The sequence below is a fragment of the Ursus americanus genome, chromosome 21, assembly GCF_024610735.1.
Source record: "Ursus americanus isolate L20-20 chromosome 21, mUrsAme1.1.p, whole genome shotgun sequence".
Taxonomy (NCBI): domain Eukaryota; kingdom Metazoa; phylum Chordata; class Mammalia; order Carnivora; family Ursidae; genus Ursus; species Ursus americanus.
The window spans coordinates 56,070,562-56,095,449 of record NC_142147.1 but is presented as its reverse complement, the minus strand read 5'-3'; the positions used below and the strand labels follow the sequence as shown (position 1 = coordinate 56,095,449).

Below are 24,888 nucleotides of genomic sequence, written 5' to 3'. Positions count from 1 at the left end.
ATGCGGGCAGTGGCACTCTGCATCATCTCAAGATGGTGGAGAAGCAGCATTCTCTCCTTATCTCCCCCTCACACACCAGGGAGCCTCCAGGGGTTTTGGGGATTCCTCAACACCCAATGCACAATTTGCCCCAATTCTCTTTGTATATAGCCATGTTGCGGGGGGGCGGCCATTCCCCCACTCTTAAAGGGCTACATACCCCCTCCCCAGCCCCCAAGGCAAGGTGAGGGGGCCTCTTCTCCCTCCTCTGGGCCGTCCCCCTCCCTCTTCTGTCTCCCCCCAAATACTGGCACCTCAGCTCATTCCTTCTCATCAGGAGCCTGGGGCAGATAAGTGGCGCTCAGCTCCCAGCACCCAGGGGAACTGGGGAGCTACCCCAACCTACCTGGGCCCCTGTGTCCCTGCTTCTAGCTGCTCCTGTGGGCTCCCCAGTCCCACCCAGGGCCTCCCCATGCCCAGTGCCCCTCAGGCAGACTGTGACTTCCCCTAGAAAGGAGCCAGCTTGAGCGCCTGCCCCCTTTCACACCCCCTTCCCTCTGCTCACCACCCCCACTGAGCACTCAGCTTTCTCCGGCCCCGGAATATAGGGGCTTGGGGCCTTTCAGCTTTTGTACACCCCCTCGACTTGCTGTCTCCTGGCCTGGATTCCAGGTATCTTGTGCCCCCTCCCCCCACTCACTCTGCCACAGGCTGCCTGACCTTGGGGCCTTGACCTCTGATCTCAAATAAGCCATAGTGGGGAGAGGTCTCAAGGGGGTGAGGAAGCGGACTTGTTCTGCCTGATCCCCCTCCATGCTTCCAGAGCTGGGGCCTCGCCATCTGAGTCTTCCGCCCCCTGATAAACGCGCATGGGTGTGCACACACACACACACACACACACACACACACACCCCTCCTTGTGGGGAGGGGTGGGGAAGGGGTGCAGAGAGAAGATAATAGGTTCTGGACCAGAAGACTCTCCACAGCTTCTTTACCCCTCCCTCTCCCTGCTCAATACCAGACTTCCCCCAGTCCCTTGGTGAGGACAGCGGCGGAGTGCCAACTTGGTATTTTTTGGAATAAACAGATGTTTCCTGAGCCTGGGTCTCAAGGTTTGCTATCGGGAAGAGATGGGTTTCCACCTCCGCGTCGATGTCATTAGGGAGTCCCCTGCATGGCCAAGGTGGGGGCAGGCATCCAGGAGTCTTTACGGGTGGTCAGGGCTGCCCCCGAGGCTGTCAGCAAGCCCGGAGTCAGGGAGGGACGCCCTCGGCGTCTATGCATTTCAGCATTTGTTGGCGCTTCCTTCTCTCCGCGTTGCTTGGTCGAGTCTCATTGAAGTGGGTGCTCTAGCAGCTTGCTGGGGCTGCTGTAACGAGCGGCCGAAGCAACTACGTCACTACGGGTCACCTGCTGGTCTGGAGGCCCAGTGGGAGAGCTGGCGCGGTGCCTGTCCCCCAGCTTCCGGAGCTCCTCGGCATGCACATCACCTTCCCTCAGTACTTCTTGTCTGTGTGCCCAACTCCCTCAAGTGGGAGGACGACGCCAGTCGTGCTGGAACAGGGCCCACCCTCAGTGACTTCTACATTCAGTTATCTGTGAAGACCCTATTCCCAAGTAAGGTCACATTCACAGGTCCTGGAGGTGAGGACGTCCATAGCTCTTTGAGGGGACATGATGTAAGCCGGAACAGGGTGTGGCATGACCCCCTTCCTTCAAATACCAGCTTTTATAAGAACCGGGAAGCATTTTCCCCCGTGCGCTAAGATACTAGCGTAGCAACAATAAGAGCTGTCCCCTCATCTTAGTGTCTGACTGTAAACCGCAGTGAGGAGAGGAGGTGCCCCCAAGGCTTGGCTCTGTGGACTTGAGGACACCTCTCCCCTGGGGCACCCAAGTGTTTGTGGGGAAATGCAGGCCTCCATCTTGCACGAAGGACTCATCTGCACATCTCTCTGGGTGTGGGCTGTGCGCAGTGCATTTCAGTACTGACTGTACCATTAAGAAAACCGCATCCCAGGGCGCTTGGCCGGCTCAGTCGGTGGAGCATGTGATTCCTGATCTCAGGGTTGTTGAGTTCGAGTCCCACACTGGGTGCAGAGATTACTTAAAAATAAAATCTTTAAAAAAAGAAAGAAAGAAAACCCTTTCCTCTCTGATGCATTTCAGTGTTTCCCAAATTTTAGATTTTACTCTATCAATCAGGGTTCTCCAGAAAAACAGAGCCAAAAGGGTGTGTGTGTGTGTGTATAGATTCATTTTAAGGAACTGCCTCATGATCGTGGGGGAGCTGGCAAGTCCAAAGTCTGTAAGGCAGGTCAAGAGGCTGGAAATTCAGGGCGCCTGGGTGGCTCAGTCGTTAAGCATCTGCCTTCGGCTCAGGGCGTGATCCCGGCGTTCTGGGATCGAGCCCCACATCAGGCTCCTCCGCTGTGAGCCTGCTTCTTCCTCTCCCACTCCCCCTGCTTGTGTTCCCTCTCTCGCTGGCTGTCTCTCTCTCTGTCAAATAAATAAAATCTTAAAAAAAAAAAAAAAAGAGGCTGGAAATTCAGACAGGCTTTCTATGTTACAGCCTTGAGACAAAATTCCTTCTTCTCTGTGTCATCTCAGGTTTTGGTCTTAAGGCCTTCAACTGATTGGATGAGGCCCACCCATCTGATCTAGAACAATCTCCTTTACTTGAAGTCAACGGATAAAATTAATCACATGTACAAGGTGCTTCTGGGTGACCCAGTCAGTTAAGCATCAGACTCTATTTTTTGAGACTTTATTTATTTGAGAAAGAGAGCAGAAGCAGGGTGAAGGAACATAGGGAGAGGGAGGAGCAGACTCCCCACTGAGCAGGGAGCCCGACACGGGGCTCGATCCCAGGACCCTGGGATCTTGACCTGAGCTGAAGGAAGATACTTAACCAACTGAGCCACCCAGGCGCCCCAAGCATTGGACTGTTGATTTCAGCTCAAGTCATAATCTCATGGGTCTTGAGATCAAGTCCTGCATCAGGCTCTGCACTCAGTAGGGAGTCAGCTTGAGATTCTCTCCCTCTGCCCCTCTCCCCAACTGTCTCCCTCTCTCAAATACATCTTCTAAAAAAAAAATCACACCTACAAAATACCTCACAGCAACATCCCGACTGGTGTTTGCCCCAGCAAGTGGGAACACGAAATCTAACATCACACCCGCCTTGCGGGGAGGTGCTTGCTCCTGGCTTGCTGGAGGAAATGTGATCAGTGTTGGAGAAAGCCTCATCCCCTTCAGTAGTGTTCCCCACTGGCTGGATTTCAGCTACTCAAGTGTACCTGCTTGGCCGTAGATTGGTGGGGCAGGAGGGGATGTGAGTACTGCCGTTCACTTGTAAAGAGCTCCCGATGGTGAACGTGAGTGTTGTCTGCACAGTCTCAGAATTCGCGTCTGTTCATTGGTGTCCTTGTCTGCAGGTGACCGGGAGTGTTCAGGGAGGACAGGTGACCAGGGCGTGCATCTGAGCACGCACAGATTCTCCTAGGTACACAGGAAATTAGATGTGCCCTTGTGACTCGTGTGAAGTGGGAACAGAAGTACCTTCCAGGTAGAAGCTTCTGAGAGCCAGTAGTGGACGGACCCCCACGCTCTTCTGTTTCCCCCTGCTATGGTCACCGGCAATATTCCAGATAATGCCTGTTCTGTCGGCCCCGGAGTGAAGGTGCTGCCAGATGGGGACTTCGGCCAAGCCTCAAAGGGTATGTGGTGTGAGGGAGACACAACCCCGTTCCTTTAGCAACCGGGACCTTGGGGCTACTAGTTACTGCAGCATAGCGTGGCCTATCCTGGCCGGTACCGGGGGCCTGCAGAGGGGGAGACGGACAGCGAGGGGCTCTTCAACATCTCCTGTAATGTGCTTCTGGATTCTCGTGTCAGTGTACTATTTAAAAAAATCAGTTTGAATGTAAATGTAAGTGGTGCAGCTTTGACTGGCATTCCCCTGGCTGGGCACCTGCCGGGAGTGACTGTGAGCTGGGAGATGCCGGTCCCGTCGCGTGGCCTACAGGGTGACCAGCTTCCCACTCTGAGGTGGGAGGCCAGGGCTCACAGGCACGCCGTTTTCACTCAGCACGGCCTCTCCTTGCCAGACCCCTATATCATCTGTGTTCCACCGAGAAGGGAGCAATCTGACCCACATACCCTGTCCCTTAGTGGGGCCAGTCAAGGCTCAGATCTGACACGAGGATTTCTGCCTTCATGGCCTGACACGTGCTCCATCTGCCACTGCCCCGCGTCGGTAAATTCGGCCCCTGCGCGGCTCTTCTTAACCTGTTGGACAGGACGGGTTTGCGCGCGTCTGAATTCTACACCGGATGTTGGGTGCGTGTGCTGCTCCCCTGCTTCCTTTAACTTTCTGTTTTGGAACAATTTCAAGCTTGCAGAATGGTGACAAGAATACGTCCAAAAACCCCTATATATCCCTTGCCCATTCACCAATTGTCACTATTTCCACACATTGCTTTAGGATTTTCTTTCCCTATAAATATCCTTTTTTCCCTCCAGAGGCATTTGAAAGTAAGCTGCATATGTCATAACGCTTTATCCCGAAAGGGACACTTCTCAAGAACAAGGACATTCTCATACACATCCACAGGACAACGATCAAAACCAAGCACTTCACGCTGATAAGGTCCACGTTCAAGTTTCACCAACGGTCCGCATACTGTCCTTCAGAGCAACTGCTTTCCAGCCCCTGCTACGTGGGGCGAGGTGTCTGCTTACCACGTCTCCTCAATAGGCCTCTGCCTTTTTCATGACATTGACACTATTCTGTACAAGTCCCCGCACCGGGGTCTGAGGTTCCCTCGCGGAGAGGTCCAGGCTGTGTACGTCCGGCAGGAGAATCGCAGCAGTGATGTTGACCTCTTGGTGCATCAGTGTTCGGGGAGCCCAAGCCCTCGCCCAGCTGGGACTGCTGATACCAGCCTTGACCTCGTTGGCTGGCTGAGCACCTTTGTAAACAGGAAGCACCCCGCCTGAGGGTCCTGTGACACCGCCCGGCCATCTTGCTCCTCCTCAAACTTCCACCTGCTGCCTCAAGCCTCCATGGGTGATTCTCCGGCCTGCATCAGTTATTACTGTGCTCGTGGGTGATGGTGAGAACCTTCTAAATTTTTTTAAAAAGATTTTATTTATTTGACAGAGCCAGCAAGAGAGGGAACACAAGCAGGGGGAGTGGGAGAGGGAGAAGCAGGCTTGCCACTGAGCAGGGAGCCCAATGTGGGGCTCGATCCCAGGACCCCCCATCAAGGAAGCCCACTCCCACCCAGGAGAGCTCAGACTCTGCTCCTGGGACACAAAGGCACTCGGCTCTCATTCATCACCTTCTGCATGCCTGCAGATGCCCGAGCTAAGAGAGAGCAAGTCCACCAAGGGCAGAGGCCCTGCCAGCAGCCACAGACGGCGGCCTCAGACAGGAAGACGGAGGTATTGGGCACGAAAAGACGCTCATCCACAAGGGGGGGGAAAGAAGGTGCACAGGAAAGATAGAGCACCTGTGTCTGCCCCAGACGGCACGTATTTTCAAGACGGCTGACGTTCGGGCTCATTCCCACATCAGGACACTGACACAGGCTGCATCCCTGCCGGGAATGGTTTACTCCAGATTTCCACAAAACGTGCTCCGTCACTTCCTTTAAATCTTTGCTCGAATGCCGCCTTCTCGATGAAAGTCTACCCTGACCACCTTGCCTCAAATTCCCTCCCCAGCATTACCGATACTCCTTACCCTGCTCTATTTTTTCCAGTGATTAGTATCATTTCATCCTACCAACTTTTCTTACAAACTAGCCCGAGACTTTCCCAGGCTTAGAGCTGGAAGTCCTGCATCTGGGGCAAACCACAGGTGACCACCCTGGCTTTTGTGCTTATGGGTTGCCTATCTCTCTCCCCACTAGAATGAAAGCCCCAGGAAGGCACTGTTTGGTTTCCTGTCTTGGTCACTGATCCATCCCAACCACCTGGAACAGCGCTTGGCAAACAGCTGGTGCTCAAAACAAAACAAAACACTTGTTGAATGATCGGGTCAGGTCCTGATGACGGTGGGGATCCAAACAAGGGCCACTTGGCAGAACTGCAAACACACAGGCTCTTTGCACGATCCCACTTCTAGGAATTTCTCTAGAGAAGCTCACAACTGCGCCCAAAGATAAACGTTCAAGCATGCTCACTGCAGCTTCGAGCCACAGACTGAACCTGGCGTGAACGCCCGCTGGCCGGAGAATGCTAGAAGCCGCGGTGTGCTCCTATCGAAGAGTAATGCACAACAGCTGGTCTCCACACTCCCACAAGGGGGCACGTGTGGGAACGAGGACACGGACATCTCTAGGTCAACCTCCAGGAGGTGTGGGGAAGACACCAGGGTCCTGACAGGGGTAAACTGAGGGGGTAGGAGTGTGGGGGGAAGGAGGCCAGGAGCAGCACCTCCAGATTACCTTCCCCCACTTGGATGACTGCGTGAATTCTCCCCAAGTACCTATGTCTTTCGTAATTTAACACAAATGAACAGGGGAAATGACGATTAACTTGTGAATCCAAAACTCAAGCTGAAGGGACAACCTGAGCTTCAATGCCTAAGTCTCCGGGCCACCAGTACCGAGCAAAGAAAAGCCACCCCATCCCCACCCCTCCCCAGTCTCCCACGCCGACTCAGAAGGCCGTCGCTAGGCCAGCTCCTGACTAGTTCTCATGTGTGTCCCCTTCTCTCCAACTGCCAAGCCGTCACACGAGCCCACTCCAGGGCCAGCTGCTGCTGGATTTCCTGCCTCCACTCCAAGCCTCCCATCCAGCCTACACAGCAGCCGAGCTAGCCTCCATGGAAATACCAAACCCGCTCACCACCCTCCCCACAGCAAAACTCCTCACTGGCTCCCTCGGGGTCTGAGGAGCCTGGCCTTCAGGACCACAGAGGCAAGCGCCCCCTCCATTCACACCCCATACACACGACTCGCCAATTTAAAGTGCACGATTCAATGGTTTTTAGTCTGCTCAGAGAGTTGTGCAGCCATCACAATTTTAGGACCTTTTTACCATCCAAAAAAGAAAATCTGCACCCATTAGCTGCCCCCTCCCTGTCCCCCATCCCCACACCCAGCTAGGCAGTCACTAATCTACTTTCTGTATGTATGGATTTGATGATTCTGGACTTTTCATGTCAATGGGATCATAACATACGTGGTCCAGGGGTGCCTGGGTGGCTCCATCGGTTAAGCACCCGCCTTCGGCTCATGATCCTGGGGTCCTGGGATCGAGTCCTGCATCGGGCTCCCTGCTCAGCGGGGAGCCTGTTTCTCCCCCTCCCTCTGCCACCACCCTGGCTCATGCTCTCTCTAATAAATAAAATCTTTAAAAATAAAATAAAATAATGATAAAATACATGGTCCTTTGTGACTGGCTGCTTTCCCTCAGCATAACACTTCTGAGTCTCCCGCAACTTGTAGCCCGTGTAAGAATTCCCTTCCTTCCTACGGCCATGTGGCTCGACCACAGCGGGGTTGTCCGCCATCAGTCAATGAGCTTCTGGGTTGTTCCCACCTTTCGGTGATCATGGTAATGCTGTGCGAACCTCTGTGTATGACTATTTGTGTGCACCTACGTTTTCATTTCTTTGGGGTAATACCGGGGAACAGAATACAGGGTCACACGGTAACTCACTGTTTGAGCGTTGGAGGAATTGCAAGGACGTTTTCCGAAGCACCAGTAGTATCTTCCATTCCCACCAGCTGTGGAAGAGCTCCAACTTCTCCACATCCTGTCCAACACTTGCTGTTGTCTGACGTTTTCATAATAACCATCCTGCTGGTGTGAGGTGGGATCTCATTGTGGCTTTAATTTGCAATTCCCTGATGGCTGATGATGTCGAGCATTTTGTCACATGCTTATTGGCCATTTACAGATCGTTCGCTGCCATCACCGTCCCTTCCCTTCACAGGATTACAGAGGCCCTGCCTCTGCCCTCACCCCCCTCTTCTCCACCCCTCAGTTACACAGTTACATGACCTGGAAAGCCTGAGTCAGACCATGGCACTCCTCTCCTCAACACCCTGCTGTGCCTCCCTATTCCCTCAGAGAAAAGGCTTTGAAGGCCCTGTGTGATACCCCCACCCCAACCACCCACGATTCGTTCCCCCACGCCCCATTCTGTTCCAGCCACACTGGCCTCCCTGCCGTCCCTCCAGTGGGCTGAGCCTATGTTCCAGCTGTCCCCACTGCCTGGAACACTCTTCCTCGGACACGCACATAGCTCCCTTCCCGCCTTCCTTCAAACTTGGGTTCCCATGACACCTGCTTGGTGAGGCCTACCCCAGCCACCTGGCTTATAAAATTCATCATGGCACTCGCATCATCTAGTACCCCGAGCTCCTCCCTGATCTACTTCTTCTTCCACAGTTCTTGCTCCCTTCCACCTACCCTAAGTTTTACTTATTTGTTGGACGGTTTTATGTCTGCCTTTCCCCGCTACAGAGCAAAGAGGTACCCTAAGCACCCAGGATGGTGCCCAGCACTCAGAAGGCGCTCAGTAAATATCTGTTGAATGAATGGACACCTTCGATGTGTCCGGCACTCTGCTAGGGGCTGAGGAGAGTCCCTGTTCTCCTGGGGCTCATCTACTCAGAGGCGACCGTGATAACACGTAAGCAATCAAGCAATGACAAATTCTGACAGACCCAGATCAAAGAGGGTGAAGTGAACAAGCATGGGAGTGGAGGTGAGGGAAGATAAGGTGAGCTGAGGCCATGAGGAGGAAGAAGAGGGAGGAGAAAGCTCACCAGGTACAGGGGACCCACAGCCACGTGTCCTCCAGTGAGACAGCTTGGCTGATACTGGGGACCCACAGAAAGGCAGCCCAGGGGCCCAGGGGAGAGTGTGCTTACAGCAGCGCAGGGTTTCGTCAAATGTAGTGGGGCAGGGGACTCTTGCAAAGTTTTCAGCAGGGATGGTGCATGTTGGGATTGGGATTCCAGTGGTTGGTAAACACCCACCTACCGAAGGCACCGCCTGCTTCTGTAAACACAGGGTGACTGGAACACAGCCTCCCCACTCCGCCCCGCCCCCCACCTTGGACTGCATGTTGGCTAGGCCGCTCTACAGAACTGAGTCCTGGGTTGGGTTTGCTGACCCCCATTCTAAGGTGACTGTTCAGGGCATAGGCGACCCTTCTCTCTCCCCCACATCAGGTCCTGCGGACTTGCGCTGAATCCCATCACCTCTCCCGACCCCCACTGCCACAAACCTGCTCTGAGTGCCTTCGCCTCCACCTGCATGACAGCAATCACCTCCTCTTTGGCCTCTGTTCCTGCCCAGAGGTCAGACGGAGTCATGTTCCGGTCAGAGCCTCCAGCGGCTCCTCCTTGATTAAAAGAAAGAACACACTGCTTACCGCAGCCTGGACTTGGGACCTTCCTGCCTCCCCCCTTACTTCTGTCACCTCGGTTCCTCCACTCGCCAAGCTCACTGACCCAGCCCTGCCAGCTTCCTGGCAGTGCCTCAAACTACACCGGGTGTGACCCCCTTGCCAGGACATTGTGCCAGCTATTCCCTCTCACTGAATGCTTTTCTCATAGACCTTCCCATAGCTCACCACCTCCACCCCTCCCTCCCTTTCTGTCCCCCTGGCCCTGATGTACCCTTCTTCAGCCTTTATCACTTTCCAACAGGACAGTATATTCTTGCTTGTCTGGCTTCCCCAGGAGGGTGTTAAACTCCACGACAGCAAGGGTTTCATCCCTTTCACTCTGCTTATTCCAAAAGCATCCAGCCTGCACAGCACCCGCGCTCAGATCTGGAGCGGACTCCTACCACTATCCAGCGGACAGGGTTGTCGGAAGCATCAAGGGCAACCACGACCAGGACCACGGCCAGGCATGCGGAGGAAGAACGATGTCTGTCTGGCCCACGACGATATGTGCTACATAATAACCACCCAGTATCCTCCTTTCTGTGTCTTTTGGATGCATTCTTGTTGTAGGGCCTGGTTGGACTACCACCTCAGCCTTGTCACTGCTGGTGGGCTGGGGGCGTGGGGGCCCTGCACGAGGCAGCTGAAACCCCTTCCTTCAGTGTCCTTGTGCACTCCCTCGGGCAGAGTCCAGCGCACCCAGTAACTGCAGGTCTGCACGGTGGAGACCGGGGGCCCGCTGGGGACACCGCGCCCTCAGTGCAGGCCTGCAGGGTGGAGGCCGGGGACCCGTCACAGGCAGGGCCGTGCCTCAACCTCCCTCCTGCTTATCACCAGGGATCCCAGGGTCCATCTCTCACGTGGGGAGACAGAAACCTGACGTCGTAACTGACGCCTCGCCAGGCTCCCAAGCCACAGGCGGCCTAGCCCTCAAAGCCATGAGGCCAGCTCCTTCGCCCCCCGCGACGCACGACACGGGTCACGGGATACTGCCCGCACAAAATGGCGCCTCACAGAAAAACGTAGCCGACTCCCAGCGCCCACCCCCACCGTGGGCTGAGGAGCGGGCGCTGGAGGCCGCGCACACCTCGTTTGCATATACAAAACCGACCAATTTCGTTGGCCGCGGCCGCACTAGGCAAGGCCCCCATTGGTTACTCTCCATTCCTCCCCGCCCCCTGGCACCGCCTTCTCTGCCAAGTGCTGGCGCGTACGAGCCTCGTGACGCCATTCTACAATTGCGCCTTCCTATTGGCCAGTCAGCCTTCCATCATCCGTTTAAAGCCCCCGAATCCCGCCCACTCTTGCCCTGCCCAGGCTCCGCAGCCGACCGTTAGTCGCGTGCGCGATTTCCTGGGCGTCAGGGCACGCGCGCGTACGCCGGGCCAAGGAGGCGTCTTATTCAAACGGCCCAATCAGCGGTCGCGTTGCCCCTCGCGTCTTTTCCCTCTCTACCCTCCCTTCTCAGCGCCCCCATTCTCCAGGGACCCCATTACGACCCCCGCGCGTCCCCATTGGCCAACCCGCCGCGCGCCCCCCTCCCCAACTTCTCCTGATTCTTCCCGCAGCTTACGGGAAGGGAGCGAGCGCCGCGAACGCCCCGGACCGTGCGCGGTGACGTCACGGGTCGAGGCGCGGCCCTCCGGAGCCACGGGGAGGTGTGGCCTACGGGTGGCTATAAAGGGGTGACGGTGCGCGCGCGACCGGCTCAGTGCGGCCGGGCACTCGGGGCGGGCGGAGTTCTAGGCGCGCTGCGCGGCGGCCATCGGAGGCAGCGGGGAGTGGAGCGGGGCCGCCGGGGCCTTTCCAGGGCCGCAGCGGCAGCAGTTGGGCCCCCCGCCCCAGCCGGCGGCCCGGAAAGCGCAGGAAGGGGGCCGGGGGGACCCGCCCCCGGCCGGCCACAGTCATGGTGAGCGCGGAGGCCAGGCCTGGGAGGGGCGGTCGAAGGGCCCCCCGGAGGAGGAGGCGGGGTCTCAGGAGCCTCTCGCGGACGGCCCGGGGAAGTGGGGGGGCCCTCCTGGGGTCCCGGGCCTGGAATGGGCTCACGGGCCTTCCTGGAGGCGGGGCAGGAGCGGAGCCTGAGCGGCCGGCAGGTTCCCCGGAGGGAAAGGCCCGGCTGAGTCCCGGGGAGGGCTCAGGGGCTTTGTGGCTCGCTCGTGGGTGTTCGGGGAGCAAGGACGCTCCGCCTCCGTCTCCAGCCCCGAGCTGGGGTTTTGAAGAGGGTTTCACCAAGGTTAGGTAGGGTAAGGGGACCAGGGTAGGCCTCGGGCGTACCCGGAATCATGGGGGACCATGCCGGACTATGAGCGAGTTTGGATGCTACTGGCGAAGGTGGACCCATCCGCAGCCCCCTTCGAAGACCGCCCCTATTTCTAGTGGGAGGTCAGCTTTGGACGGCCATTTGAAGCATACTGGGTGGGGGATCTGGGACTGCAGGGTCGACACCAGGGTGGTCACTGCGTCCTTAGATCCTGTAGGAGGCCCCGACCCCTCCAGCTTCTCACCCTCCTCTCTCTGTGTCCAGAACTCCAATGTGGAGAACCTGCCCCCCCACATCATTCGCCTGGTGTATAAGGAGGTGACAACACTGACTGCTGACCCGCCTGATGGCATCAAGGTCTTTCCCAATGAGGAAGACCTCACTGACCTGCAGGTCACCATCGAGGGCCCTGGTGAGTGTGGGATTGAAAGGAGGGGAGAGTGTGTTTATGGATTTCTCCTTTTCAGTACAAGAGCAGGTCAGAAAGAAAGACAAATAGCATATGATTTCACTTATACATAAGTGGAATCTAAAAGCAAACGAACACACCAAAAAAAGCAGAACTAGGACAAGAACAGGAAGCCCCCATTATAAGTTGGGCTCTGCCAGGTGCTGGGGACGCAATGGTGGACCCACAGAGACACCTGTTACTCTTGGTGCTCACAGTTTGCAGGGCAGGGCACCACAATAACCAATTATCATGGGTATTTTTCCTGTAGGTAGTGAGAAAACCCTGATCCCTGAGACAGCATTTAATGGGCGCCTTAGGGGGGTTCGTCAGATGGGGCTTCTCTGGGACCTAGAGGGTGGGCCGGATGACCGCAGACTTCTTGCTGCCATGCTGGGGGTCCCCAGGACAGGGCAGGGAACAAGCCAGACGCAGCGTCACGGGAGGGAACAGTAATAACCAAGTGATCACACGTGGAACCGTGCAGTGATGTAGTGACTTGTTTCTACAGAGTAAGCCGAGGTGCCACGAGGGTGTGGTGGAGGAGGTGGTCGGGAGTGGGACAGTGGTAAGGGAGTCAGTGCTCCCTGGTAGGCCAGGTCCTGAGGCAGGTGGCCTGGATACTTGGTAGAAACAGAAGAGACCGGTGAAGCTTTTAGGGCTTGTAGGAGTCTGGAAGAAGTTGAGAAAGGAAGCCATTGGTGGATTTCAAGCAGATGTGAAGGCTGCAGTGTTCAGCTGACGGGGAGGGGGCGGTCAGGAGGCCGTGGATCACTGGCGTTCCGCGGGTGAGGTGAAGTGGCTTGGCTGGACTAGTAGGTGGGGTCAGATTCAGGAGGAGACCAGGAGATCAGCTGCCCAGGCTACCACGGAGGGATGTGGTGACCGGGACATGAGGAACAACTGTGGGTCCAGAACCACTCCTTTTTTTGTGAGACGAGCAAGTTGGGGGAAGAGAACCATTCACTGAGATGGGCAGATGGGAAGACTGTGGAAGTGACAGAACAGTCCCATCAGTTGCCTGCGGGCCTTCTAAGTAGACGGTTTTCCAGGAAGACAAGTGAGGGCAGTGGCTGTCCTTCTTGGGAAGGGTACATGACTGAGACACTCGAGAGAAGAGGCACCAGGGGTGGCATTTGGGTCCCCTGGGAACCTAGCCCCATCATGCTCTCAAGAATGCCTCGGTGGAGGAGGCAGCAGGGCACTCGCCTCATAGCCAGCCTGGAGACTAGGCTTTGGGGTTTTTTTGCAGTACCAGAGAGTCCCAAGCCTTCCTACTGAACCCCTTCTCCCTTACTCCAGAGGGGACCCCTTATGCCGGAGGCCTGTTCCGTATGAAACTCCTGCTGGGGAAGGACTTTCCTGCCTCCCCACCCAAGGGCTACTTCCTGACCAAGATTTTTCACCCCAATGTGGGCGCCAATGGTGAGATATGTGTCAACGTGCTCAAGAGGGACTGGACGGCTGAGCTGGGCATCCGGCATGTGCTGCTGGTGAGTTCTGGGGTGGCCCAAGCGCCTCCTTCCTGGACATCCCACTGATGTCTGAGCCATGGTGCACGGTGTCCGTTTGAAAATCAACCCTGAAGGAATTGGGGGCTTCCGTGTAAAAATCCAGGTTTCCAGCTGGAAAATTCTGGACGGATTGGCAGTGCTTCAGCCAGGACACTAAGTATGGTTGTCCAGGCTGCGCCATGCCTTCGGTACCTTTGCTATAGAACAAGCCATGGGTTTGTATCATAGGATGCTTTCCTGGTGGTACAAGTCAGCATTCGGTTAGGGGTGTTGGTTTTTTCCCAAGCTATAGTTCATGGTATAAAATTCAACATTCTAAAGTGTATAGTTATCCGGTAGTCACGAAATTTGTGTGACCATCACCACTGTAGTTCTAGAATATTTTCATAAACTCGTTTCTCAACCAGCAGTGATTTGCCCCACCAGGGACGTTTTGTGTTATTGTATCTAGTGGGGGCAGAGCAGGGGTGCTGCTTGACACCCCCACAGAGCCGTGTCAGCTGAGCCAGTGTGGAGACACCCGTGATCCCCACGGGCCACTAAAGCATTTAGGTCACCTGCTGCCTCCCCACCCCACTCAAAGCTTAAGAAATTTTTTGAGGGGCGCCTGGCTGGCTCCGTCAGAAGAGCATGTGACTTCCGGGGCGTGAGTTCAAACCCCATGTTGGGCGGAGAGCTTGCTTTAAAAAAAATTTTTTTTTTCCAGTGGAATTGCTGATGAGCCCTGGGGCAAATGGTAGGGGGTTTCCTGCAGGGCACTTGGGGAGGATTGAGCTCCAAGGTAAACATACTCCTCCTCTCCCTGGAGTGTCCGCTGTGGCTGCCAGGGACACTGGAGATGAGCTCACAGAGTGACTGTGTCCCCGGTGATCCCGAGGAGCTGCAGTGTGGGAGCTGCGGGAGGGGCCTCTGGCTGTGGGGTCACTGGTCAGAATTTGGCTGTGGTCCTGGGTCCCTGATGGGCATCAGTGGTGTTTGCTGGGCCAGGTGTGCTGTATGTCTTAGCAGCCAGGGGAGCCGCTCTTACTGGCCTCGTGTGCAGGCGAGAAAGGTCTTGTCACCTGATGGAGGCCAGGCATGTTCTGGTCCTTGCAGGCTCTCTTTCACAGTGGCTGAACGTGGAGGTGGGACAGACACCACGGTGTAGGGGCCACCGCTGGTCCAGCCAGGCCCACGTCCAGCTTCCTCAGGGCTGCCGGCTATACCTATATGGAGTCCGTGTACTTTTGGCTTCAGTTTGCCCCTCTGTTAAAGGGCTCAAGAAGGGGTATTGGGACTGGCTCCCTTCCTAGACCTCCCTCTGCGTACTCCTTAAGCACCAGTCCCCCTTTAGCTACGTCCTGGTGCCTTTCTCGGGTCTGATCCACACACCCAGAGTAGTCTGGCTCTGGTTTGGGATTCCCGGTAAATCCAGTGACAACCCTGGGTTTATGTGTTTTGCTGTAAGGAAGTTCTGGAATCCAACAGACCCAGGTGTGAGTGTCTGAATTGTCCCCCTTGCTTCCTGAGTGACCGTGGGCAAGTCCCTTCCCTGTCCAGTTCAGGCATCAGTCACTGGCCACTGGGCCTGTGCAGGTGACATTGAGCAAAGGTGAGAGGACACAGGTGTGAGTGGGGCCAGAGTCAGGGGATGGTGTTGAGAACAGGGAACAGCCAGTGTGGAGGCCCTCAGGCTGGACTCCAGAGGCTCGGGGGGGGGGGGCTGTGGGTGGCCCAGCCCTGACCATGGCCCTCTCCCTACAGACCATCAAGTGCCTGCTGATCCACCCTAACCCCGAGTCCGCCCTCAACGAGGAGGCGGGCCGCCTGCTCTTGGAGAATTACGAGGAGTATGCCGCCCGCGCCCGCCTGCTCACAGAGATCCACGGGGGCGCCAGCGGGCCCAGTGGTGGGAGCGCCGAGGCTGGCAGGGCCCTGGCCAGTGGAGGTGCCACCCCCTCCACTGACCCCATGGCCCCTGGGGGTGCGGGAGGGGCCGACGGTCCCATGGCCAAGAAGCATGCGGGGGAGCGGGATAAGAAGCTGGCAGCCAAGAAAAAGACGGACAAGAAGCGGGCGCTGCGGCGACTGTAGTGGGTTTTTCTCCCAGCTCTACCCCCCCCACCCCAACCCCCAACTCTGTCTCTAAGTTATTTAAATTATGGCTGGGGTGGGGGAGGGCGCAGGGGCACTGGGACCTGGATTTGTTTTTCTAAATAAAGTTGGAAAAGCAGCTGCTCTGCCTCACAAACACCCCAGAACCGCTGCCTCCTCCACACTGGCCCCCTGGCCCTTGAAGTGCGTGCACAGGGCTGCAGCGCCGGCCGAGCTACGGCGGTGGGGGCAGGAGTCCGAAGTCCCGCCTGAAAGCCCGGGAGCTGGGCCTGCTCCTGATCACACTTGGCCCTGTTCCTTCCTGAAGCAGGTGTGTGGCTTGGCAGGGTCCCTGCCCTGGACAGCCAGGTGACAGGTGTGGGCCCACCTGCTGGCACCTCAGCCCCTGATCCAGCTCAGGATGACAAAGCATGTTCCGTGTGTATTTCTGCATCCCAGGCCTAAAATGACGCCCATCCAACCCTTTCTGTTGCTCTGTGGTTCAGGTGTGGCGAGCTGGCTCCTCTGCTGGTTTCCCAAGTGAGGGCGTCTGACTGCCAGTCCACGTCCCCAGCTCTTCAAGCTGATGGCGGGTTTCAGTCCCTCGGGCTTGGAGGGCCCCTGGCTGTCCTCCACTCTTGGAAGCTGCGTGGGTTATCCCCCGTAGCCCCCTCTCCCCTCCCCTCTCAACCTCAGGTGCCCCACTCAGGGGCCAGATCCTTCGGATAGGCTCAGCTGACTGGGGGAGGCCACCCAGGCACTCCTGTGAAACTCCAAGTGACCTTGTCCTAAAAACCAGTCTGTCACATGGACAGGTTCTGCCCCCCCCCCAACACACACTCCAGGGGAGGGGCAGGAGACGTGGGGCAACATGGTGTACACAGACCACTGCCCTTCCTGTCCCATCCTGGTTGACTGCAGGCTGGTGGTCCTCGTAGGTCACAGACTTATCGGGGCCAGAGGTGAAGGCCGCAAAGCCGGAGTGGTACAGTGGGGAGGAACAGAGTGGGTCTTGGCAGAAACCGTTGAAGGCACAGGGGCTTTAAATTGGCTCACTGTTCATTAGCAAAATTTTATGGTCCTCTCAAAAGAGGATAACAGAAAGAGGAAGGAAAACATGTCTACGTAAAGACTTGTATGTGAACTTTCATAGTCGCTTCCTCAGTAATGGACGAAAAATGGACACAACCCAAATGCTCAACAGATGAGGGAGTAAAGAAACGGAGTTCGTGGAAGGGAATACCACTCAGCAAAATACTAACACCAAAAACAGCATGGACGAATCTCGAAAAAACTCTGTGCCAAGTGAAGCCATGTACAGAAGTGTACAAAACACCTGTTCCACTTAGGTGAACTCCCAGGACAGGCACTACTGCTCCAGTGGCCGGAAGCAGGGCATTGGCCGTCTGTGATGGGGGAAGACAAACAGGCACGGGGAGCCTTCTGGGGTAAGGTGCGTATTCCAGATCTCGATTATACTGCTGGTCACACAGGTGCATACATTTGTCAAAACTTCAACTATACTCAAAACAGGTGTAATTCTGTGTAAACTATATCCATGAGGTTTATTTAAATATTTTTAAATCAACTCGTTTTTGTAAAGTAGGTGGACGATAAGTCAGTGGGCAGAAGATAACTGCAAGACATAGAACCAAAAAGGACTAATCCATAGTATGTAAAGAGCCCTTAAAAATCAATAAGAAAAAAACACTTGACAAAAAGGAAATCCACACGACTGCCAAACACATGAGGAGATTCTCGATAGTCGAGAGGATGCAGTGCAAGCCACAGTTGGTAGCCCTCCCCTCCCACGAAGCGTAACAGTTCAAGTCTGACAACACCAAGTGTTGTCAAGGTCGTAGAGCCACGGACACCTTCCCATGTCCCTGGTGGGAGCACGCACTCCTTACTCCTTGGCATCCTCGCTCGCATCCCACAGCCTTTCACCATTTGTCCTAATTACAATCAGTACACACATGGTCATACATTCGAGAAATGATGCCGAGAACAAAAAATAGAACCACCACTGCTTTGATCAGCTTGGAGGAATCACAGACGTCACGATTAGCCAAACTGGCAAGTCACAAAAGATTCCCTCAATTAGGATGCCTTAGTGCACAATTCCAAAGCAGCTGAAAATAAGTCGTACTGCTGAACAGAGAGAGGTAGGTGATAGAGCTGTAAAAGCAAGATGTCTCCATAAAGCTGGGGAATCTGGTTACAAGGAACCCTGGAGGGCTTCTGAGGAGCTGATAGTCCTGTTTCTTGGGTGGTGCTTGCTTTATAATTATTTTCTGTATATATACTGTACTTTTTCGTATATACGTATATATACGGTATTTCAGAATCTTTTAAAATATTTTTTATTTAAGATTTATTTATTTATTTGAGAGAGAGAGAGAGAGCACACAGGCAGGGGAAGGAGCAGAGGGATAGGGAGAAGCAGACTCCCCACTGAGCATGGAGCCAGGACACGGGATCATGACCTGAGCCGAAGGCAGATGCTTAACCAACTGAGCCACCCAGGTGCCCCTTTTTAAAGATTTTTACTTTTAAGTGATCTCTACACCCAGCACGAGGTTTGAACTCCACCCCGAAATGAAGACTTGCACGCTCCACCAACCCAGCCAGCCAGCCAGGAACCCCTGTACTGCAGAATTCTTTTTTTTTTTTTTTTTAAGATTTTTATTTGACAGAGAAACACAGCGAGAGAGGGAACACAAGCAGGGGGAGTGGGAGAGGGAGCAGCAGGCTTCCCTCTGAGCAGGGAGCCCGATGTGGGGCTCGATCCCAGGACCCCGGGATCAGGCCCTGAGCCAGAGGCAGACACTTAATGACTGAGCCACCCAGGCGCCCCTGTACTGCAGAATTCTTAAAACATGAAGAAACATTATGTGTGAACACGGGCTGACCCCCAAACTGCATTAAGTGAACAAAAAACAACGTGCAAACAGTGCATATGATATACTACCATTTCTGTTAATTTTTTAAAAACATTTGAGAGAGGGGCGCCTGGGTGGCACAGCGGTTAGACGTCTGCCTTCGGCTCAGGGCGCGATCCTGGCGTTGTGGGATCGAGCCCCACATCGGGCTCCCTGCTCTGGTGGGAGCCTGCTTCTTCCTCTCCCACTCCCCCTGCTTGTGTTCCCTCTCTCGCTGTCTCTCTCTGTCAAATAAATAAATAAAATCTTTAAAAAAAAAAAAAAAAACATTTGAGAGAAAGAGTGTGAGTAGGGGGAGGGGCAAAGGGAGAGGGATAGAGAATCCCCAGGCTGACTCCCCACTGAGCGTGGAGCCCCACAGCAGGGGGGGGGGTATCTCGATCCCACAACTCATGAGATCATGACCTGAGATGAAAACAAAAGTTGGATGCTTAACCGACTGAGCCACCCAGGCGCCTCTCCTGATTTAAAAAAAAATTTTTTTTTAATATTTTATTTGTCAGGGAGAGAGCACGGGTGGGGGAAGGTGTCCCAAAATTTTTGTTTAAAATAGGATACGTGGGGCGCCTGGGTGGCACAGCGGTTGGGCGTCTGCCTTCGGCTCAGGGCATGATCCCGGCGTTGTGGGATCGAGCCCCACATCAGGCTCTTCTGCTATGAGCCTGTTTCTTCCTCTCCCACTCCTCCTGCTTGTGTTCCCTCTCTCGCTGGCTGTCTCTATCTCTATCGAATAAATAAATAAAATCTTTTTAAAAAAATAAAAAATAAAATAGGATACGTGTCAGGATCCCTGGGTGGCTCAGTCGTTAAGCATCTGCCTTCGGCTCAGGTCATGATCCGGCGTCCTGGCTCCATGCTCAGTGGGGAGTCTGCTTCTCCCTCTGCCTGCCGCTCCCCCTGCTTGCACTCTCTGTCTCTGACAAATAAATAAAATTTAAAATAAGATAAAATAAAATAGAATATGTGCTACTTGCTTGCATATTAATTTAATGCTTCTGGAAGGTCACGTTAGAACCTGGGAATACTAGTTGCCTCAAGGAAAAGAGTGCTTGGGGTACCTCATGAATGTTACTCGTTCAAAAAGCCAATTCTTTATTATTTTGTTTTAGATAAAAGTTTCTACAAAGGGGGGCACCTTGGTGGCTCAGTCTGTCAAGCGTCCACCTTCGGCTCAGGTCATGATCTCGCAGTCCTGGATCAAGTCCTGCATTGGGCTCCCTGTTCAGCCAGGAGTCTGCCACTCCCCCTGCTTGTGCTTTGTCTCTCTCTCTTGCTCTATCTCAAACAAATAAATATATTTTTAAAAAAGTTTGTGCAAAGAAACAGCTCCCTCCCATTCCTGTCTCCCCAACACCCAGTTCCCTTTATCATGGACAACCAGTGTTACCAGGTATATTTTTCCAGAGAAATTCTACACGAAAGCAAGCAAATTTAAATACATATTCTGTTAAGTCCGCCCCCTTTAATTTTCACACAGCACACAGTGTCCTGTACACAGCATACTGCTCCTTGCTTTTTCTTTTTTTCTTTTTTTCAGATTTTATTTATTTGGGGGGGGTGCAGAGGGAGAGAGAATCCCAAGCAGACTCCATGCTGACTGAGGACCTGGATGCCGGGCTTGATCTCACACCCCTGAGATCATGACCTGAGCCGAAATCGAGTCAGATGCTTAACTGACTGAACCAACTAAGCCACCCAGGCGCCCCTGCTCCTTGCTTTGTCAACTACACTGAAAGTCTTGGAAGTCTGTGCACAGCAGCACCTCCCTGCTCTTAGCTGCCTAGCGTCCCATCGTATACACATGCCACGATCTCTTATCACATGTCCCGTTCTCATTGACCAACGATGCCGGAACAAATGGGCTGGAACAAACTGGACGTGGGCCATGAGGCACACAAGGAACAGGTCTTTAGAGCAAATCTTAGAAGTGACATTACTGTGCCGAAGTGTACCTTCGTCTGTAATTCGTGCAGATGTTGCCGAGTTGTTCACCACGTGGTCTGTACCAGTCTGTGCTCTGTCAGCAAGCATACCCATTCCCCCATGTGTGCACTAGCACTTTGAGCTTTACCTAACGTGGACTTTTCCCAGTCTGAGAATCCTAAACCATCTTAGAATTGTATTTATTTGAGAGGGAGAGAGAGAGCAAGAGCAGGGGAGGGAGAAGCAGGTTCCCTGCTGAGCAGGGAGCCCGACACGGGGCTCGATCCCAGGACCCCGGGATCACGACCTGAGCCAAAGGTGGGTGCTTAACCGATGGAGCCACCCAGGAGCCCGTATCTTAGATTTTTTCTTAATAAACTTTTTTTTTTTTTTAAGAATCGTTCTGATTTTGGGGGAAATTATGACACTACAATGTTCCCTACTGCCGCCTCTCTCCCATAAATACTGTACTAAATGCAGATGCTAAAACAAATACGCTGGTTCTACTGGAAGAGAGCCCAGGGCCAAGGGTGAACACATAGTAGGGGCTGACTCAGCAGGCTGCTCGAACCCCACATGTACACACGGCATGTGGATAGTTATGAACAGTTTCCAAAAAAGATAAACACGTTGCAGAACCAGGGGCTGGGATCCTGGGGCCCCTCTCCCCCTGGATACTCTCCTTCCATTTGAGCATCTCCAAATCGCATGCACGTGCCATTCTCATAATGAAAGACTTTCAAAGAACAGATGATTTTATTCCAGCAAACGACTATAGGAGAAACGAAAGGAGCTCAACATAATTGCTGGTTATCCTGGCTCAGAAACGCTGCAGAGGATGCCATAACATTCACACACACACACAGAAGGCCGGGGCCGCTTGTGCAAGCTTGGAAACGTGGGCTATTGGGGTGCATGGATTTAGCATAGGTGTTCAAAGTGCTCTGGAAAACCCGAACATCATTTTGCCTGCAGGCAAAGAGTTACAGACCTGGAAAGACATCTCTGATGGTTTGAGTCCATCTGGTCAAAATAACTTATAATAGTAAACATTCATTCATTCATGCAGAGATTTGTGAGCCTTTTCCTAAGCTTTTTGCACACTGTGTCTCCTATAGTGTCAGGAAGTAGGGGCTGTTGCTGTGCACACGTCACAGATGAGGGAACAAGAGTACAGGGATGTTGAGCCATTTGCCCAAGGTTGCACAGCCAGGGAGCACAAATGCAAACAAATTTAGGGGCGCCTGGGTGGCACAGCGGTTGGGCGTCTGCCTTCGGCTCAGGGCATGATCCCGGCGTTATGGGATCAAGCCCCACATCAGGCTCTTCCGCTATGAGCCTGCTTCTTCCTCTCCCACTCCCCCCGCTTGTGTTCCCTCTCTTGCTGGCTGTCTCTATCTCTGTCAAATGAATAAATACATAAAATCTTTTTAAAAAATGCAAACAAATTTAAATATATAGAGAGCCCCAGCGTTATCTCCTGTACTGGTGCAGGTGGAAATACAATCCAGCCCAGCCCCTGCCATGAACAGAGCAATACTCAGCCCTGAGTCCCCAGTGCTCTGAGTGACACCGTGTGGGAGCCACCAAGGGTGTGCCCTACACTCAATTCTGCAAACATTCCCAGGACTAGCACTGGGGACAAGGAGCAAACAAAACCAGTCTCTGCTTCGTGGAGCCCTTGAAATGATCCTATTTCACATATGGGGAAACTGAGGCATCGAGAGACTAGGTGACCCACCCAAATGCCCACAGCTGGGAGCCGGCAAGCCTGTCCCGACCAAGGCAGCCTGACTCCCGTGGCTGCTCTGAGTCACTAGCCCCGATGGGGGGAGGTGGGTGGCAGGCTGAAGGAGCAGGGTGGTCTCTCTCAGCACGTGTCACCCCATCGCCTCTTGGCCCCACTGTTTCTGCTGAGAAGTTGTCAGTCTTGGGGTTCCCTTGCATGTGAGTCATTTTTCTCTTGCTGCTTTCCAAATTTTCCCTTTGCCTTTGACTCTTAGCATTACTGTGATGTGTCTGGGTATTTGAGGCTTACTTTTTTTGAGAGAGAGAGACAGTGCAACTGGAGCCGGGGGTGGAGGTTTGGGGGGAGAGGGAGAGAGAGAATCCCAAGCAGGCTCCATACCCAGCACATAGCCTGATGCAGGGCTCGATCTCACGACCCCCAGATCGTGAGCTGAGTCAAAATCAGGAGTCAGACGCTGAACCGACTGAGCCACCCAGGTGCCCCTGAGGTTTACTTTTTATTTTCCCTGTTTATCTGATGCCAACCCACATCACTCGTGAGAAAAAGGTTTGAATAGATGGCCCCATGCAAATCACACCTCCCCCAAGTTCTCCCCTTTCCCAGAAGGGGGGAGATGGGAAGCTGAAGTCTGGGGAGGGGACACCGTGTGTCTGAATCCACACAGTACTGGGGACTCCATCACAGAGACTCAGGGCAGAGACCCACTCCCTCTGTCCACCCTTCTCCTGGTTCTAGCACACCAGTGGCATCCAGACGCGTGGTGTGGCCCTCCCGGCCCAGCCACCCTGATGAGGCCCAGTGCCTGAGCCCATGTCACAGACACTGAAGTCAGAGAAGCCACACAAGGAGGGAGGGCTCAAATACTTGTCTGGAAGATGCCAGCGACTAGGACTCCACGTGAATGAGGGCTCCAGGGCAGACAGGGAACAGACACCACCCAACTGCCAGCATCAGGAAGAGGCGGGCAAGCAGACCTCATTTCCAATACTTACTGAGCATCTCCCAAATGCTGGGGCCCTGGACTGAGTCCTGGCTCACCAGCACAGGACATACGTATTAGATGGACATCAGTGCTATGGACAACAGTAAACCTGGAGTGGAGGAAGTGCTGCAATTCTTCATGGACTGGTGAGGAAAGAACTCACTTTCAGGTGACACTTACCAGGGTGAAGCTGAGTCTCACTGCTGGAAAGCACCTTCCAGGGGAACAGCAACTACAAAAGCCCCGAGGCAGACCTGCCTGGTGGAGGCGGGTGATGTGGAGGCAGGCTTAGGCAGCCATGGCCAAGGGCCTGCCTTTCATTTGGAGTGGGATGGGAACCGTGGGAGGGTTCTAGCAGGCTTAAAGCTACTTGACTTAGTTCCAAAAGGATGCCTCTCCATCTGGGTCGAGAACAGACCCAAGTGGGGCAAGGGTGGAGGTTACTGCAGAAGTCCAAGCAAGACAGAGGTTTTGTCAGGAAATAGGTCAGATTCACGTCTGCAGACTGAGGAAAGCTGGTGGAGGAGGCAGGGGCATCTGCATCAGGATCTGGGGTGAAGAGAGGCAGCCCCCGGAGACAAGGTTCCTGCCCCAAAACAAACAGGACCTCTGGAGGCAGAAGCCCTTGGCCACAGAGCTCTGGTGTGGGGACAGGGAGCAGGTTGCTGTCTCAGGACATGGTCTCTAGAATGGTAGGGACCAGGGGTCTTTTCAACACCGGATCCTAAATCCATGGCACGTTGGCTGGCACACGGCAGATACGTAGGAAACGTTTCAAAGCACTGACGGTGGGCCCCTTTCCCCAAGGGAGCCTCAGTGACTCCATCTGTAAAGTGGGAGTGATACCTTTGTGGTGTCTGGGGACAAGTACATACACGTGCATGTGTACACACACACACAGCGCTTACCTTCTAGAAGACCGAACACTGAGACCTACCGAGCACTTGCCATGTGCAGCCCCTGATCAGCCCTTTGCTCTCCTTAACCCACTGAATTCTGACAAGAGGCAGAGAGGACCAGTTCCTTGCCCAGAGCCACACAGCTAGTGGCTGACGTGGAGGTACGACCCATGAGCCATCACCAGTTTTCTTCAACACTGGGAGGCAGGCAGGCAAGGGATGAGAGGGCAAGAAACCCGGAACACCTACTCTAGCTTCCCGAGATGGGAGACAAGGATTGCCTGGGGAAGATGAGGGGGAAGGGGAAGGCAAGAGGCAGCAATGAGGAGTGATCAGGGGAGCACTCTGATAGGAGTCCTATCCCGAGGGGCAGAAGTGACTGGCACTGGAGAGCAGGTAGGGGATGGAGGCTGGGGGACGGAGCACTCACACTCCCAGTCCAGCAGGGGAAACCGTGTGACCACCCAGGTTCCTAGCCAGGAACAGGTAACAGCCGCAGGCTGTCAGGACTCTGGAGCTGCATCCCTGCCCAAGACCAGCAGCTTCCGCTTCACACAAATAGAGGGTACACTCCTGCCCCATGGCTCTGTCCACTTCACTCCTGGGGGGACCTACTCCTTAATCCTTGGGGAAAGTGGCCCCGATCTGCTTCCCGCTTCTGCCTTCAGGCCACCCCCCACCCCGGGGTGCACAGCCCAGT

General features: G+C 54.4%; 2 protein-coding genes across 7 annotated transcripts in view; one reads left to right on the top strand and one right to left on the bottom strand.

The window, feature by feature from the left end:
• Positions 1-11,079, bottom strand: part of ZNF628 (zinc finger protein 628) — a 57,949-nt gene extending 46,870 nt beyond the window's left edge. For 4 of the 6 annotated variants that reach the window (XR_015728147.1, XR_006778077.2, XR_015728148.1 and 1 more), the window contains exons 1-3: positions 10,971-11,079; positions 9,233-9,349; positions 7,654-7,797 (exon numbers count right to left, since the gene is read on the bottom strand). The gene's annotated coding sequence lies outside the window, so the exon portion shown is untranslated. Of the gene's footprint in view, positions 1-7,653; positions 7,798-9,232; positions 9,350-9,798; positions 10,837-10,970 lie in introns of those variants that run through there. The other 2 variants (XM_087871048.1, XM_087871047.1) reach the window with 2 other exon arrangements.
• Positions 11,080-11,093: 14 nt separating this feature from the next.
• On the top strand, positions 11,094-15,831 carry UBE2S (ubiquitin conjugating enzyme E2 S). The gene is made up of 4 exons (XM_045789288.2): positions 11,094-11,306; positions 11,922-12,069; positions 13,408-13,598; positions 15,363-15,831. The coding sequence occupies exons 1-4, from the start codon at positions 11,304-11,306 to the stop codon at positions 15,690-15,692; spliced, it is 672 nt and encodes a 223-aa protein (XP_045645244.1). The 5' UTR covers positions 11,094-11,303; the 3' UTR covers positions 15,693-15,831.
• Positions 15,832-24,888: the final 9,057 nt, after the last annotated feature.